Source organism: Bidens hawaiensis, unplaced genomic scaffold (assembly GCF_021521415.1).
Source record: "Bidens hawaiensis isolate Kalapana, Puna unplaced genomic scaffold, B.hawaiensis_p1.1 tig00049961_1, whole genome shotgun sequence".
NCBI classification, from domain to species: Eukaryota; Viridiplantae; Streptophyta; class Magnoliopsida; order Asterales; family Asteraceae; genus Bidens; species Bidens hawaiensis.
Genome location: NW_027498960.1, coordinates 50,207 through 69,716, shown reverse-complemented (window position 1 = coordinate 69,716; position 19,510 = coordinate 50,207). Strand labels below are relative to the sequence as shown.

Sequence of the window (19,510 nt, the reverse complement as noted above, 5' to 3'; positions counted from 1 at the left end):
CTGTTGCCACCACCGCAAATGCCAACCACATCGTTTCTAGCCAACAACAACTTGCTATTGATCACAAATCCCACCTAGATGTGATCGTGAAACAACTCACTGCTCAATATGAGCAAACCAATCACCTCATAGCCACCCTCCAACAAACCAACCCCAAATCACCCGACCCTAGCAGTTAAACACCGCCACCTCCACCGCCGCCTCCTCCTCCACCACCTGGTCACCAGCCGCCCCCGCCTCCTCCTCCACCACTTGGTCACTAACCGCCACCACCACCGCCGGGTATGTAAGGCCCCGATCTCGGTGCCCTACATCAAACATTGGATTTACTCATAAACACAGTTCTAAATATCATAGTTAATTAAAACTTTTGCGGAATAATAATATAACTGTCAACCATTCATTACAAATATTCATAACTTGTCTTTTCAAAACATAATTAAAACATCATGACAAATTTTCAGATGCCAGCCTCTTCAATCTTGCCATGTGTCCCGCTCAAACCAGCTGTCTCAGTCTGTTAACCTGCGTGCATACTAAAAGTCAGCTACGCTAAGTGAGTTCTAGTAAATCAGACGATATACAATACAATCACATACTTACATATGCATTCGAAGGTACATACCTCCATATTTACTTACATACTTACATACACATATACTTTCATTCTTTCTTCCACACTTACATACATACTTTCATTCATACATATACGTTTAAAGAGCATTTCGCACTATAACATTCGCCGATATTATTAGGGTCGGTTCCCTACATTTGCCGACATTATTAGGGTCGGTTCCCTGCATTCACCGACATTATTAGGGTCGTTTCCTCCATTCGCTGACATTATTAGGGTAGGTTCCCTATATTTAGTACATTGTACCATACCTGTCTTTACATACATTTCTTAATATTACGTGCAATATCCGAAGATCGTTCACGTACCATCATCATAACATACATACCTCATTTACATATCACACACAAACACACACACACACACACACACACACATATATATATATATATTGGAACTTATGTTTTAGACCGACGCATCGAATTAATTTGTGGGTGAAAAATATATTATTTGGTCTCAACCAAGGGTGGATGTCTTGAAGACCAAGTCATGCTAGACTAGTATAAATAGTTGTTTTTATTTATTTGTCTAGTATGTGTGACTGTATTGTGTATGTGTGAGATTTAGGGTTTTATCTCTTTGAGAGAGTCTCCGCCTCCAGGATGAGCTCTCCTGGTGGCGGCTGATATTTCTTAATCGATTGTATGTATGAATGTATGTATGAGTGGTTCATCTTTATGAGAATCATTCAACTAATATTATCATACTACCATTTTCTATCTTTTGTGTTTTGATTACAATTGATCATCCTACTTTATTATTGATTGTTAATCAAATCAGGCTATCTTTGTAGAGTGATTATGAGTGAGATTCGATCCTAACCCTAGATCCGAGCTCCACTATCGTTAATAACACCGAATATTCACACTTCCGCACCGGGGCTCGGACCTGTCAATATATATATATATAGTCATATCTTTGACTATCTCCTAGCAGCACATGCAATATCTGAAGATCGTTCATGTATTAACTATCATATCGACACATCGAGTATGCACACAGCCCCGAAAACATAACAAGGAATTGGGGCTAGAAACTCACCTGAACGTGATTACGTTCACCAGTTATAGTTAATCTTTTCCTGAGCTGAGCACGACTAACTGTATAATCATACATATATTAAATACGGCTCTAGCTGTTCTTATTATCTACTTAATCAGTCTTACGTATCTAAGTCGGTTTTATTTCATTGGATCACTACCGATTAGTTAATCGTTACTTGTTATCCTTTAAGGGTATCCTTCATAAATTATCAAAGTCCAAGGGTTATTGTGTAATTATCTCATTCTTTTCTAAGTTCAGGGACCATTCTTCCATTCTTGCAAACTTAGTTCGTTATCCAGTTATCTGATTCGTTATTCAGTTCTTTAACGAATTAGAATTCTATAACGAATGGAGTTCTGATTCGTTATATCATAACGAATCACCACTTATGGACCATCTTAACGAATTGAACTTTATAGCGAAGTGGTCTTTCATAGCGAATTGCTCAACTAGTTCGTTATTCTTCCCTAAAGAACTAGCCTAACGAACTAGGGTTCTTCCGTAACGAACCACATAACGAATTGAAACTTATTCGTTATTCTCCCGTAACGAATTAGGGTTAGGTTTTGTCAGTGAATGTCAGAAACATTCTCTGACATCCTTAAATACCTGTGCCGCCTTTCCGGTGCCGCCGTGCCGGAAAACCGGGCGGTGGCCGGAAAAACGTGGTTTACCCCATTTTTCACCGTTTTTTGTCCCGTTCGATCCAGATCTCAGCTAGGATGACCCCTAAGTTCATATTTTGATCAGTTTATACCCGATTCTATCCGGATCTCGTGACTTTAACGGTTTATGGTGTCGGCTCGTCGTTTCGTGACTAGATCTAGCGGGTTTGAGCTCATACAATTTCATACTATCATTACCTTGCATCGGGATCGGTTTTCCTTGGTGATTTCGTCAAGAGGGAGAGATAGCAAGATGAGAGAGAGCTAAGTGTGTGTGTTTTAGGAGGTGTATGGAATGTGTGTAAATGAGAATTACTTGTAATTAATGCTTATATAATTATGGATCATGGGCTTAAGCCCATGGTCTTTTCCTTTTTCCTTCATAACCCAAGTCCATAACCCATATCCATTTACCCATCACTAGCCCGACTCATAATAACTCATACTTTCATTTATTAACCGAAACTAGAAAAACGGGATGTTACTAGTCCTCCCTCCTTAAAGAGGTTTCGTCCCCGAAACCTAACTATTACATATATTACATAAACAATTTCGGATAAAACTTATGCATCTCTTACTCACTTCCCATGTAGCGTATGATCCTTTACGATGCTGCCATATCACTTTCACTAAGGATATAACCTTGTGTCGGAGTTTCTTTTCCTTGCGATCAACTATCTTGATTGGTTGCTCAATTGTAATTCCCCGTTATCGGTGCCCTATATTGGACATTGGATTTACTCATAAACACGGTTCTAATCATCAAACTTAAATAAAACTTTCGCAGAATGATAATAACTATCAAACATTCATTACAAATATTCATAACGTGTCTTTTTAAAACATAGTATCAAACATCATGACAAGTCTTCAGATGCCAACCTCTTCAATCTTGCCATGTGTCCTGCTCAAACCAGCTGTCTCAGTCTGTTAACATGCGTGCATACTAAAAGTCAGCTACGCTGAGTGAGTTCTAGTTAATTAGACTACCTACAATACATTCACATACTTACATATGCACCCGAAGGTACATAACTCCATATTTACTTACATACTTACATACATACTTTCTTTAATACATATACGTTTAACGAGCATTTCGCCCTATAACCTTCGCCGATATTATTAGGGTCGGTTCCATGCATTCGCCGACATTATTAGGGTCGGTTCCCTGCATTCCCCGACATTATTAGTGTCGGTTCCCTGCATTCGTCGACATTATTAGGGTCGGTTCCCTCCATTCTCCGACATTATTAGGGTCGGTTCCCTCAATTCGCCGACATTATTAGGGTCGGTTCCCTCGATTCGCCGACATTATTAGGGTCGGTTCCCTGCATTCGGTACATTGTACCATGCCTGTCTTTACATACCTTTTGTAGTATTACGTGCAATATCCGAAGATCATTCACGTACCATCATCATAACATACATACCTCATTTACGTAGCATATATATATATATAGTCATATCTTTGACTATCACCTGGCAGCACATGCAATATCCGAAGATCGTTCATGCACTATCATCATAACATACATACATCTTGCACTTATCATATATACACATCAATCATGCCTTTAACTATTACTTGACGGTACATGCAATATCCGAAGATCATTCATGCATCGCAACAATCATCATACATAAATCATACAAGGCATACACTTACCACTTAAGGTAAGTTTATTAACTATCACATCGAGTATGCACACAGCCTCGAAAACATAACAAGGAAGAGGGGCTAGAAACTCACCTGAACGCGATTACGTACACCGGTTATAGTTAATACTTTCCTGAGCTGAGCATGACTACTGTATAATCATACATATATTAAATACGGCTCTAGTTCCTCTCATCATCTACTTAATTAATCTCACGTATCTAAATCGGTTTTACTTTATTGGATCATTACCGATTAGTTAATCGTTACTCGTTATCCTTTAAGGTATCTTTCATATATTATCAAAGTCCAAGGGTTAATGTGTAATTATTTCATTCTTTACCAAGTCCAGGGACTGTTCTTGTCATTGATTAAACTTCTAATTCGTTATTGGTTCCTAATGAATTGGCTTATCTTAGCGAACTGGTTTCTGTAACGAACTAAACCCTTTAATGAACTGGTTATTAAACGAATTGGACCCCTTAACGAACTGATCCTTTTGAGGAATCAGTCCATATAACGAATCGGTCACGTAACGAATTGGTCCTTTTAATTCGTTATCTCCTTTAACGAAATGACTATCACGAATCAAGAGTGATTCGTTATCTTATCCCCTTAACGAATTGAACACAAACTGTAGCTAGTTTGTTATGCTCCCTTAGACGAACCAGCTAGCGAATCACCTTTAATTCGTTAAATTCCCTTTAGCGAACTACCTCTAATTCGTTAACTCCCCATTAACGAATTAGGGTTATGTCAGAGAATGTCAGAACATTCTCTAACATCCTTTAACCTTGTATAAACTTTTCCGGCGCCGCCTTTAATCGTTGGAAACCCGCATATTCGCCGGAAAAACGAGTTTTGACTCGTTTTTCACGGTTTTTCGTCCCGTTTGATCCAGATCTGGGCTAGGGTGACCCCTAAGCTCATCTTTGGTTTGGTTTATACCCGATTCCACCCGGATCTCGTGACTTAAACGGTTTAACGATGTCAGCTCGTCATTTCGTGACCATATCTAACGGGTTTAAGCTCATACAACATAATACTATCATTACCTTGGATCGGGATTGGTTTTCCTTGGTGATTTTGGCTAGAGAGAGAAACTAGAGAGAGAGCTTAAGTGTGTGTTTTGGTAGTGTATGGAGTATGTGTGAAATGAATGATTAATGGGTGAAAGGTTTGTATATTTATGGATCATGGGCTTAAGCCCATGGTCTTTTTCTCTTTCTTATATAACCCAAGTCCATAACCCATATCCATTTAACCCAACACTAGCCCAACTCATAATAACTCACATTTCCATTTATTAACCGAAACTAGAAAACGGGATGTTACATCAATGTAGTTCAACTGTTCATCAACCTCAATGTCCATTAATGGCACGTGCGATGTGTCATCAGCGAGAAATTTTCTCCGATGAGAAACATGGAAGGTCGAATGTATCCCTTCTAACTCTTTGGGCTAATCCATCTTATAATCCACTTCACCTACACGATCAATAATCTTAAATGGTCCAATGTACCTCAAACTCAACTTTCCTCTCTTCCTGAAACAGATAATTCCTTTCCAAGGCGAGACCTTGAGCATCACATTGTCACCAACGTTAAATTCAATAGGTCGTTTTCGCTTATCAGCATACGACTTCTGTCTATCTTGAGCAGGTTTCATTCTTGCTTTGATCTGATCGAATTTTGAAGAAGTTTCTTGCACAACTTCTAAACTTCCAAGATCCTTCTGACCAATCCCCCCACCCCCTAACATACTGGGGTTCTACATCGTCTACCGTAAAGCATCTCAAACGGTTGCATACCAATACTTGAATGGTAGCTGTTGTTATAAGAGAACTCTGCCAGATGCATATGATCATCCCAACTTCCTCCAAAGTCTAAAACACAAGCACGTAGCATATTCTCAAGGGTTTGGATCGTCCTTTCAGACCGTCCATCTGTTTGAGAATGATACGTCGTACTGATGTTCAATCTCGTTCCCATAGCTTCATGGAACTTCTTCCAAAACCTCGAAGTAAACCGAGTGTCCCTATCTGATACGATTGATAACGGCACACCATGTTTGGATATGACCTCTTTGATGAACAAGTTTGCTAATTTTTCTGACGAGATAGCCTCCCGGATAGGCAGAAAGTGAGCACTTTTGGTCAAACAGTCCACAATCACCCAGATGATATCATGATGCTTAGCTGTACGAGGTAGCTTAGTTATGAAATCCATAGTGATGTGTTCCCATTTCCATTCTTGTACCTCCAAAGGTTGCATCTTTCCATACGGCTTCTGATGTTCGGCTTTGACTTGTAAACAAGTCAAGCACTTACTAACATAATCTACCACATCCTTCTTCATTCCTGGCCACCAGTAATATCTTTTCAAATCTTGGTACATCTTTGTGGTTCCTGGATGAATCGAATACCTTGACTTATGAGCTTCATCTAGGATTCGACCTCGGAGACTTCCATGGCGTGGGATCCACATACGGTCAAATCTAGTCTTAACACCATGCGTGTTTTCCATCAACTCGTCCTACTGACCGAAAATCCTTTCCTTCTTCACTAGCCCTTCATCTACCAGCACCTCTGACTGCACTTTAATGACTTCTTCAAAAAGACTTGAATTCATAATCAGCTTGTATGACTTCACTATTGCAATGACTTCCTCATTCTTACGACTTAGCGCATCGGCGACCACGTTAGCTTTACCAAGGTAGTACTTAATATCACAATCGTAATCCTTTATCAATTCTAACCACCTTCTCTGCCTCATGTTCAATTCTTTCTGCTCGAAGAAGTACATTAAACTTTTATGATCGGTGTAAATGGTACACTTAGTACCATACAGATAATTCCACCATATATTAAGAGCATGCACTACTGCTGCTAGCTCCAAATCATGCGTCGGATAAGTACTCTCATGGACTTTCAACTGTCTAGACGCGTAAGCTATCACTTTTCCTCGTTGAATTAACACGCATCCTAACCCACAATGCGAAGCATCAGTACAAACAACCAAATCCTCGTCACCATCAGGTAAAGCAAGGATTGGAGCTTGCGTGAGTCTCTTCTTTAATTCTTCAAAAGCTTCTTCTTGAAACTTACCCCAACTAAATACTATAGACTTTCGGGTCATACCGGTCAACGGTGCGGCTATCTTGGAGAAACCTTTGATGAATCTCCTATAGTAGCCAGCTAACCCTAAGAAGCTTCGTATATATGTCGGATTCTACGGAGTCTTCTAATTTGTTATCGCATCAATCTTAGCTGGGTCCACGGTAATCCCTTCAGGATTAATCACGTGACCTAGAAATTAAACTTCTCGCAACTAGAACGCGCAATTCGAAAACTTAGCATACAACTTCTCTTTCTTCAGAGTCTCCAATACTTCTCTCAGATGCTTAGCAGGATCAGACTCGCTCTTTGAATAAATCAATATATCGTCGATGAAAACGATAACGGACTTATCCAACATCGGCCAATACACCCTATTCATCATGTCCATAAACGCTGGAGGAGCATTTCTTAGAACGAATGACATTACGAGGAACTCCTGGTGTCCATACCGCGTCCAAAACGCTATTTTAGGGATGTCTGCCTCTTTCGCTTTCAATTGATGATAGCCTGATCTGAGATCTATCCATCAGAACCAACTGGAACCTTGTAGTTGGTCAAACAGATCATCAATCCTTGGCAATGGATATCTATTCTTTATCGTAAGCTTATTCAACTCGCGATACTCTATGCACATTCTCATACTTCCATCCTTCTTCTTCACGAATAACATCGGCGCGCCCCAAGGGGAAACACTTGGTCTTATGAAACCTTGTAGAGGACTTCTTGCAGTTAGGACATCAGTTCTTTCATCTCAGACGGCGCTAGACGGTAAGGTGCTTTCGCGACGGGCTGGGCTCCTAGTACTAAATCTATCTGGAATTCTATTTCTCGCTCCAGCGGCAACCCCGGAAGATCCTCAGGGAATACTTCTGGGTAGTCGCACACAATAGGAACATCTTTCATTTTTTTATCTCGGTCGTAGCATTGACAACATATGCCAGGTAGGCACCACACCCTCGCCTTAACAATCTGCGGTTCTCGGACAACGCGTGGCTTACCACGACATCCCGTACGTCCTCCTCTTCCAGCAAATTTCTTAGCTCCAGCCATCGTATTCTATAAGGAAACACAAATGTCACCACTTAAGGAACCATTTAGTACAAGGATAGTAAGCCTAACAGGTAATAACATTGGCCAGCTGTGATTAGCTGCTCACGTTACTTTCCGTGTCCTATACATTTCCTCTTATGAGTCTATTTGTGCTAATTCTACTTCTAACAGTTAGACAATCAAACAGTTCATATCATCACATACTTCTATCCCTAGCAATTAAGCTAGCATTCATACATTCTTTATTTAGCAATTAAGCAAACATTCATTCATCATTCTAATTTACACGTGAAATTAACCACATACTTTACCTCCACTTAGCTTGCTTGAGTGACACATGGAATTTTCATACTGGCAACTTCTTTATTTTCTTACTTTAATCTCATTCTCTGTTCGAGTCTAAGCACGTAGAATGCTTAAATCTCACGAACTTTGCTCTAATACCAACTTGTAAGGCCCCGATCCCGGTGCCCTACGTTGGACGTTGGATTTACTCATAAACACAGTTCTAAATATCAGAGTTAATTAAAACTTTCGTGGAATAATAATAACTGTCAACCATTCATTACAAATATTCATAACTTGTCTTTTCAAAACATAATTAAAACATAGTATTGAAACATCATGACAAATCTTCAGATGCCAGCCTCTTCAATCTTGCCATGTGTCCCGCTCAAACCAGCTGTCTCAGTCTGTTAATCTACGTGCATACTAAAATTCAGCTATGCTGAGTGAATTCTAGTAAATCAGACGACATACAATACAATCACATACTTACATATACACCCGAAGGTACGTACCTCCATTCGCCGACGTTATTATGGTCGGTTCCCTGCATTCGCCGATATTATCAGGGTCGGTTCCCTCCATTCGCCGACATTATTAGGGTCGGTTCCCTATATTTAGTATATTTTACCATACCTGTCTTTACATACCTTTCTTAATATTACGTGCAATATCCGAAGATCGTTCACGTACCATCATCATAACATACATACCTCATTTACATATCATATATATATAGTCATATCTTTGACTATCTCCTGGCAGCACATGCAATATCCGAATATCGTTCATGTACTATCATCATAACATATATACATCTTTCACTTATCATATATACATCAATCATGCCTCTAACTATCACTTGACGGTACATGCAATATCCAAAGATCATCCATGCATCGTCAAACAATCATCATACATAAAACATACAAGGCAAAGACTTACCACTTGAGGTGAGTGTATTGAATATCACATCGAGTATGCACACAGCCCCGAAAACATAACAAGGAAGTGGGGCTAGAAACTCACCTGAACGTGATTACGTTCACCGGTTATAGTTAATCCTTTCCTGAGCTGAGCACGACTAACTGTATAATCATACATATATTAAATACGGCTCTAGTTCTTCTTATTATCTACTTAATTAATCTCACGTATCTAAGTCGGTTTTACTTCATTGGATCATTACCGATTAGTTAATCGTTACTCGTTAACCTTTAAAGGTATCCTTCATAAATTATCAAAGTCCAAGGGTTATTGTGTAATTATCTCATTCTTTACCAAGTCCAGGGACTGTTCTTGTCATTGATTAAACTACTAATTCGTTACTGGTTCCTAACGAATTGGCTTATCTTAGCGAACTAGTTTCTGTAACGAATTGAACCCTTTAGTGAACTGGTTATTAAACGAATTGGACCCCTTAACGAACTGATCCTTTTGACGAATCAGTCTAGGGACCATTCTGCCATTCTTGCAAACTTAGTTCGTTATCCAGTTATCTGATTTGTTATTCAGTTCTTTAACGAATTAGAATTCTATAACGAATCGAGTTCTGATTCATTATATCATAACGAATCACCACTTATGGACCATCTTAACGAATTGAACTTTATAGCGAAGTAGTCTTTCATAGCAAACTGGCAATCATAGCGAATTTCTCAACTAGTTCGTTATTCTTACCTAACGAACTAGCCTAACAAACGAGGGTTCTTCCGTAACGAACCACATAACTAATTGAAGCCCATTCGTTATTCTCCCGTAACGAATTAGGGTTAGGTTTTGTCAGAGAATGTCAGAAATATTCTCTAACATCCTTAAATACCCGCGCCGCCTTTACGGCGCCGTCTTTCGGCGGCCCGAAAATATGGTTTACCCCATTATACACCGTTTTTCGTCCCATTCGATCCAGATCTGAGCTAGGGTGACCCCTAAGCTCATCTTTTGATCGGTTTATATCCGATTCTATCTGGATCTCATGACTTTAACGGTATAAGGTGTTGGCTCGTTGTTTCGCGACTAGATCTAGCATGTTTTAGCTCATACAATATCATACTATCATTACCTTGGATCGGGATCGGTTTTCCTTGGTGATTTTGGCTAGAGAGAGAGAGCTAAGTATGTGTGTTTTGGGAGGTGTATGGAATGTGTGTAAATGAGAATTACTTAGTAATTAATGCTTATATAATTATGGATCATGGGCTTAAGCCCATGGTCTTTTCCTCTTTCATTCATAACCCAAGTCCATAACCCAAGTCCATAACCCATATCCATTTAACCCAACACTAACCCGACTCATAATAACTCATACTTTCATTTATTAACCGAAACTAGAAAAACGTGATGTTACACGGTAACAACCAGTCCCGTCCTCCAAAATTTCTGCTACCTACCATTGGTGGGTCTAACCCATTAGATTGGCTCTTTCAAGCAGACTACTACTTCACCTACTATAGCATCCCAATGAACCACCGACTATCCCTTACCGTCTTCTACTTCGTCGGTGAGGCGCTTAGTTGGTAAAAGCACTTGTCGGCCAACCGAATTTAGGGAACGTGGCCAGAATTTTCCCATGCGTTGGAAATCCGTTTCGGCCCATCAACATATGAGAACCATGAAGCCACACTTTTTAAGCTCGTTCAAATGTCCAATGTGAAGACATATAAAACCGAGTTTGAGAGGATTAGCAATCTGTTAACGGTTTGTCTCAAGAGGCCTTAAAAAATTGCTTCGTGTCTTGCCTTAAACATGACATTAAAACAGAAATGGATGTCCTTAAGCCTACAACCCTTCCACAAGCATATGAGCTCTCTTCTTTGCTTGAAGACAAACTGAATGTTGGGATCATTGTTCCAATCGTGGTACCAAGTTCCACTCAAAACCTTGTGCAACCAGCTTCCCCTGCCCTAAAGCTGCTAACGCAAGCCTAAATGCAAGCCAAGAAAGCCTTCGGCATTTTTTTTCATTGTGACGAAAAGTTTCGCCCAGGTCATCATTGTAAAACCCCTCAGTTTCTGTTCTTTGAACCGCCAGTTGAACCACCTTGGTCCCATGTAATTCCAGCAGAAGTGGGTCGTGTCTTATTAATGGGGTGGGTATTGATATGATCTATCCTCCATGACCCGTCCATAACCAACCATAGCCTATTGCACCCACGTTTATTTTATCCATGTTTCCCATTTCTTTGCATGCATGTTTTCTATTTTGTTTTTCTTAACTAACTTAGGTAGAGTAGTGGGTGTAGTTTTATTCATTTTTATTGTATCCTATAAAAAAGGCATTTTAATTTAGTAATGGAGAACAGAAAAATTGCAACAAGCATCTATATATTTTATTTAGTTTCTTAATATCAATCGGAGATCCCCAATCTCGAATTTGGCTACTATCATTGTGTTTTTTATGGAACGATTTAAAAGTTTAGGTTTAAGTTCTATGATTATTTGAATCCAAATCGTATTATTATTGAATACAGTGGCGTTGTCATACAAAAAAAGACAGGGAGCATTAAGAGAACCTTAAATTTAAAATTTGTGACATCTTGTTTTGATTGTATTTTTTTTAAATTTAGTTTCACATAGGAGAAATGAGTATATTTTTAGGGAGAAAGGAATACCTTAGCGGTTTTTCTTTACCAAATTTTGGTCACACACCATTATGTTTTCTCTTTTCATATAGTTCTATATGGTTATCTATACATGTATTAGTACTGTTAATTTTACTACGTGCTATTATCAATTTTATCACTATTGTACTTTGACGCCTCTTATTTTCTCCCATACAAGATTATCTTGAGCTGAGGGTCTCCCTGAAAGCCACCTCTCTATCCCATCGGATAAAGGTACGGTGTGCCTACATCCCACCCTCCCAGACCCTACTTATAGCTTTGCTATTGGTGGGATTCCACTGTGTATGATTGATTGATTGAGAGGAGAAATGAGTAATAATAGCATACACCACTAGTAGAAAAAAGGCTTTTAATGACACACAGTTTATGACACGCGGTAACTTACGACGCGTAAATGTGTGTGTCATTAAAAAAGTGTCATATTTTCTAAAATTCAGAATATTTATGACACTTATTTTTGAGTTTCATCAAACCGTTGTCATAATCCCTTTAAAAACACTGAATAATTAAATATGTGTGTCCTCCTAATAAAAAGTTGAACATCCAGCTTAAAATAGCACCATAAACTGCTTCTCCAGTACATACTCCATCACTCCACAATCTAGGTTTTAGTTATCAAAATTGCACACACATAGGAGCCTATTATCAACATTATACACATACCAGTCCACGATTATCTTCTCCATCAGTCTGCGTACCTGCATATGCATATTATCTTCTCCATCAGTTCACAAAATTAAACCCATCGAAGTTATTGTGGACAGATTTCAGTCCATAATTGAAGGATTATTGCTGGACTTAATCTATTGTGAGGTATTTGCCTTCAATTTTTCATTCTTCATAATAGGCTAGGGTTTCATAATCTGGTTATTTGGAGTTGCAATTTATTAGAATCTTAATAGGCTAGGGTTTCATAATCTTCTAACTATTGTCTACTTTCATATCGAGTTACAAATTACTAGTTCAAAACTTTAATTTATTGTATTCTACATGCTGAAATCAGAATGGTTGCTGATTACTTTGAATTTTTTATACTCTTTTGACTGTTCTCTGATTGCTTAATTGTGATAATCATAATGCTTGTTGATTGCTTAATTGTTATTTTAATGGCATGATAGCATAAAGTTTGATTTTGTTTAAGTATAGATTTTGATTATGGTGTATAAAATTTTCAATCAAGTATAAAGTTTGATTTGTTTTTTTTTTCATGGTGTCAAAGTAGAAACAAATGGTCGTCGATAAATCATGGATTTCGTCTCATAGATTATCAAATGCATATGAGGAAGGTGTGGAGGCCTTTTTAGAGTTTGCGCAAAGCAATAGTCCAAACTCATATGTTATACCATGTCCTTCTTTAAACTGTATCAATTTGTGTCACCACGCTATTGTTAATGTTCGTTATCACCTGTTTACCCACGATTTCAAAGAAAATTATAAGGTTTGGTCTTTCCATGGTGAAAAACTTCCTAAAACCTAGACCTCTTGAATTTGATTATAATTATACAAGTGATTATAATTATATAAAGGAAATGCTACATGGTGCTTTCGCATTTGCTGACGTAGAACCTGATTCGTTAAAATCACTTCTTAAAGAATGTGATAAGCCACTTTACGTAGGGTCAAAGTATAATGCACTTAGTGGATTATTGAAATTCCAAAATTTGATGGGTCAATATGGTTGGTCTGATGCTAGTTTTGATGCATTGTTGGGTGCCTTAAAAGATGTCTTACCATTAGATAATACAATCCCTAGCTCGAGATATGAGGCCAAGAAGTTGCTAAAGGAGTAGGTCTACAATATGAAAAGATTCATGCATGTGAAAATGATTGTGTTCTATTTTGGAAAGAACATAAGGATGCTTCTCAGTGTCCAACTTGTGGCGCATCCCGTTTGAAGAATAATACCAAAAACGTTCTTTCAAAATTTTTGTGGTATTTTCCGCCCATCCCTAGATTTTAAAGAATGTTTTCGTCACCCGAAATCGCACATAACTTAACTTGGCATGCACGAGGTCGGGTCAATAATGGTAAGCTAACTCATCCTCTTGATTACCCTGCTTGGAAGCTTGTTGACAACACGTGGAAAGAATTCGGAGAAGAAGATCGGAGTATCAGATTTGCTTTGTCCGCTGATGGTATTAAACCTCACAAGTCATTAAGTTCCACGTACAGCTGTAAGCCCGTTATCCTAATAACGTTTAATCTTCCATCTTATTTGTGTATGTCAAGAAAATTCATGATGTTGAATCTACTGATATCATGGCCAAATCAACCTAGTAACAATATCGATGTATACTTGGCACCACTGACAGAAGATCTAAAACTCTTGTGGGAAACAGGCGTTAAGATATTTGATGCTTATAAGAAAATATACTTCAATCTAAGAGCAGTATTACTTTGGACTATAAATGACTTTCCCGCATACTGTAGTCGTTCGTGGTGTGTTACCAAAGGTTATCATACTTGTCCAATATGTTCAGAGAATGCTTCTTCACAATGGTTACCACAGTCAAAAAAAGTATGCTTTCTTGGCCATAGAAAATTTCTTCCACTTGAGCATCCTTTCGAAAAAAAAAAAAAGATTATTACAATCAACAAGAGATGGATGTTATAAAAAACTCATTATCAGGTGAAGAAATTTACGACCATCTGCGGGGTTTGAGAATACATGGGGTAAAGAAGAAAAAGTCAAAAAGGTAAACGTCAAAGAAGAAAATGTCAAAGAAGAAAACGTTAAAGAAGAAAATGCCAAAAAATGAAAAAGAAAGTGTTGATGAGAGAACTAAATTGTGGCATAAAAAATCAATTTTTTTGAACTTGAATATTGGAAGAAGTTGCTTGTTCGTCACCAGTTAGAAGTTATGCACATAGAAAAAAATGTGTGTGAGAGCGTTTATGGGACGTTGTTGAATTTACCTCACAAGAAGAAGGAAGGGTTAAGCACACGACAAGATCTTGAGGAGTTGGGCATTAAGCCTGAATTGCAAACACAATTGAAAGGGGATCGACTTTTTCTTCGGCCTGCATGCTATACATTAAATACCATTGAGAAACATCTATTTTATGATACCTTGTCTAACTTAAAAGTGTCTGATGGGTATTTCTCTAACTTCAAGAATATCGTGTCCGATGATGACTCAAAGATGAATGGTTTGAAGTCTAATGATTGTCATGTACTGATGCAACAACTTCTTCAATTTGCAATCAAGGAGGTGTTACACGAGAAAGTGAGGAAAATAATCATAAGTTTGTGATATTTTTTAATAGGTTGTGTAGTAAAGTTGTTGCTGTTAGTAAACTAAGCAAATTGCAAAGTGACATCATACTAACTTTGTGTTTGTTAGAGAAGTATTTTCCTCCCTCGTTTTTCAATGTCATGATTCACTTCATGGTGCATTTAGTTAGAGAGGTGAGGTTATGTGGCCCGATTCATTTCAGTGGATGCATCCATTTGAGATATACATGAGAACACACAAAGGGTATAAACGGAATCATTATCAACCTAAGGGTTGCATTGCGGAATGCTATGTGGCAGAGGAAACCTTAGAATTTCGCTCGAACTTATTTAACAACATGAAATCAATAAGCAATCCCTATGAACGTGTTGATGAAAGAACCCGCACAGGCTAGCCTTTATCACGGGCTACTATTGATGTTGTGGATGATAAGTTACTTGAGCAAGCTCATCTTTAAGCATCATGAAACACTGAGTCTTTTGATCCGTATATAGAGTAAGAATTACAAAGAATTGTATATTATAATTAATTTAAGGTTATTTTATCTAATACATCAAGATTTTTCTAACTTCATATGTTGGAATTGAAGGATCTCAATCCTCGTTTCTCTCGAAAAAGTACATGGTTGCATAACCAACACACTCGGTCTTTTTTTAGTTGTCTTAAGAAAGAGGTGCATTAATAAATAAGTTTATTAGAAATACATTGATTTTTTTAATAACTTAATTTGTTAAAATTACTTAATTTTTTTTCCAATAGGTTGAAAAACGTTTGGCTAATGGCGAAGATATTAGTGATAGTGTTCGCTGGTTGGCCAAAGGGCCTAAGGGACTAGATATTCTATTAATAAATATAGTGGTTTTGACATAAATGAATATCATTTCCATACATCATCTCGAGATGAATCTAGAACCACTCAATGTAGTGGAGTATCTTTAGTTGCACATGCTATGCAGATTGCTAGTGCAAATGATTCCAACCCCGTGAATGGAGTTGTTACTTACTTCGGCCGTATAAACGAGATATGGGATCATGATTATCACATGTTTACCGTTCCGGTTTTCATGTGTGATTGGGATGATAGTCGTAGAGTAAAAAACGACGATTTTGGATTCACGGCGGTTAACTTTGAAAGGCTTGGTCACCAATCTGAACACTTCATATTAGCTAGTCAAGCTAGACAAGTTTTTTATGTTCAAGATCAACAAGATGATAAGTTATCTGTTGTTGGCTTCACACCACATAAGATGTACAAGTATGGAGCAACTGCTGAAACTGATGACATGTTGGAATTCGAGGCTACTGCTAATGTTACACAAGACACCGCTTTGGTAGACCTTGATGAAGTTTTTTGTGTACATGCACAGATGCTGATGGCATATTAGTTTAAACTCTTGTGTTGTTTTGTGTTTTTACTTCTGTAGTTACTGTGTTTAATTTTTCTGTAACTGATACTTAATTTGAATTACTTGGGTGTGTTTATTATTATTTCAATTGTTGGCTGTTATATATGAAGATTATTGTGAAGTTTTCGAAGTAATTTCAATTTGTTTTTATTTAAACTATTGGCTGTAACTAATATTTTACTTGAATCAGGTTGAAACAGCTAGTTCTTTGTGGTGACATGGAATCGAATTCGAGTTTGGGTCACGATGAAGATTCCAAATCACAAAAAGGTCCAACTATAAAATCAAAACCAAATAAACGGAAAACCCTTGTTAGTACACGGTTTTGCGTCTCGAGTCTTTGTATTTATTGTTAACGTATTTGTCGTTTTTGTTAAATGTAATAAACAATTATTTCATCTTGTAGTTCGTTAATGTAATGTCTAGTTCGCTAAGGATGTTTAGCGAACTAGATCTAAGTTATTTCACTCCTAATTCGTTAAGGATGTTTAACGAATCAGGGGGTGATTCGTTAAGTTTATTTCATTAAATGTATGTAACAAAGTAGACTCTAGTTCGTTATGGAATTTTAACGAACTAGGTATATCTTCTATATATAGTGAACACTGTTCACTGTTAATTTAAGTTTTGAGTTTAACTTTAACGAATTGATGTCCAATTCTCTCTCAAACTTCATCCTCATACTAATATTATTAATCGGCTACATACATACAACTAATATATATATATATAAAACATACAACCAAATATGATAATGAGCTAGATCCCTTCTAGGTTAATTATAAATCAGATCTGAGATCTGTTTTAAGATTAACAAAGGAATAAACAAGCGGTATCAAAGCTTTCGGTGCTCGTTTACGCTTGATTTGGATGTTAATTTGGTTTATCAGAGTGATAATCAATAGTGTTTATCTTAAGTTTCTGATCAATTTGAATTTGGATTAAATAGAGTATTAATCGGATAATTAATGGATTGTTTGGATTAGATTTGTGGTTGTTAAGGTTTTGGAAGGTTATTGTGAGTTGGAATTGGATATCGGTTTGGTTTTGGATTGAATTGGTATTGGATCTGTTTAAAACAGAGGATTTTTTTGGTCAAATTGGTTTTGATTGATGGTTAATTGAGTTACGAGTGAGGTTGAATTGGATTCGCGTGGTGTTTCCGAGTGTTTTGATCGGCTATTTGTGTGATTTGGTTGAGAATTGAGTTAGCATTACAGATTTTGTTTCTGGGTTTGATGTTCTTCAATTTCCAGAAATCTGGAAATCTTCGTTTGAAGATTTGAAGATTAGAAGATTCAAGTCTAATTCGTTAATTTCAGCTTGATTCGTTACCTCATTTAACTTGATTCATTAACATATTTTGGTTGATTCGCTATGTTTGGTTGATTCGTTAACCAATTCGTTATACGTTCTGATTCGTGTCAACAGATTCGTGTGACACGTGTCTTCCCACGAAAATTGAGTTATAACAACCTTTGCCACGTGGCATTTGTTGTCAGAGTTTGTTACAAACCGTTGTAACCACCTCATTCGTTATAAGTTGATTCGTTATCAACTGTAGCTGGTTCGTTATCTAATTCTCTAAACCACTCTTAGTGATTCGTTAAAGATAACTTTCCGATTCGCTAAGCCTATCCTTAGTGATTCGTTTAGCTAATTCGTTAGTTGACTTGTTAGTTGACCATCTGATTCGTTGATCAATTCGTTAACTTCAATTCTGATTTGTTACCTGGTCAATCTTAACTTCGTTAAGGTGTGATTCGTCTAACACTGTTCATAGTTCGTTACAACTGTTCACAGTTCGCTACAACTATTCACGGTTCGTTAATTAAAATTTTCAACTTCAACCCTTGGAGTTTGAAATATATCATTTCTCAAACATGGCTTGTATGTATGCACTAGCTTCACAGAACATGTTAATGAAACAAATGTTGCAACTTGATACCGAAATAGGTTCACATTTGAAATGTCCAAGATTGTTGAAATTTAGCGACTTTGCTAAATGGGAACCCCATTTTCGTGCTCATTTGGGTTCTATTCATCCTGACTGCTCATATTGCTTAGATGAGGTATATATTGTTCCAATGATTGGAGATGACACTATTGGTTTTACTCCTAAAGCTATTTCTCAATATTCACAAGAAGAGAAGAAAGCATTAGAGATTGAAGCAAAAGATTATTCTATTCTTACTATGGCTTTACCCGAACACATCTTTCACCAAGTGGGTAGCATAAAGATCTGTGCTTCCTTATTTCAACATATTCGTATGAGGAGTATGGGAAATACAGCTGAGAGTAAGAAGGTAATGCTTAAGTTTCAATTTCAAAACTTTAATTTGTTAAAAGGAGAAACAGTAGAGGAGATGACTACTAGGTTCAATCACTTGATTGCTGAGATGGACAAAATGGGATGTGAAACTTCTGAGGTTGACAAGATTGACACGATTAAGAGTGTACTACCAAGTTCTTATTCAACATTCCTAATGGTTTTAAAAGAGTATAACTATTTTGAAAATGAAGACTTGACTGCCACTGAATTCTTGCAAAGGATTGAAGCAAGGGAATATGATCTTAAGTGTCAGAAATCCTCCAAGGATAGTCAAGATCCTGCTTTCTATGGTGGTAGTATGCCTCTAAGTTCTACCATTTCCCATATCACTGCTTTTCTCACACAACATGCAGATGAAAATGAAACAACAGTTTCTAATGATCCAAGAGCATATTTTTACACAGCTGGTAATTCCGGATCACCTGGTGTTTCTGTTGTATCTGGAAATTCATCTACTA

At 37.5% G+C, this 19,510-nt stretch overlaps 1 protein-coding gene across 1 annotated transcript; it reads left to right on the top strand.

The window, feature by feature from the left end:
• Positions 1-14,041: 14,041 nt before the first annotated feature.
• On the top strand, positions 14,042-16,699 carry LOC143598346 (uncharacterized). Its single transcript, XM_077076585.1, has 4 exons — positions 14,042-14,467; positions 14,913-15,305; positions 16,074-16,172; positions 16,271-16,699. Exons 1-4 carry the CDS (start codon positions 14,042-14,044, stop codon positions 16,697-16,699), a joined length of 1,347 nt encoding a protein of 448 aa, XP_076932700.1.
• Positions 16,700-19,510: the final 2,811 nt, after the last annotated feature.

What these genes read in the sequence shown, in the direction of transcription:
- LOC143598346 (XM_077076585.1), top strand. Translation starts at nt 14,042, where the DNA reads ATGTTTTCGTCACCCGAAATCGCACATAACTTAACTTGGCATGCACGA. An exon ending in TATACTTCAATCTAAGAGCA is followed by an intron (nt 14,468 to 14,912) that starts GTATTACTTTGG and finishes TATTGGAAGAAG; the next exon opens with TTGCTTGTTCGTCACCAGTT. An exon ending in TTCTATTAATAAATATAGTG is followed by an intron (nt 16,173 to 16,270) that starts GTTTTGACATAA and finishes CATGCTATGCAG; the next exon opens with ATTGCTAGTGCAAATGATTC.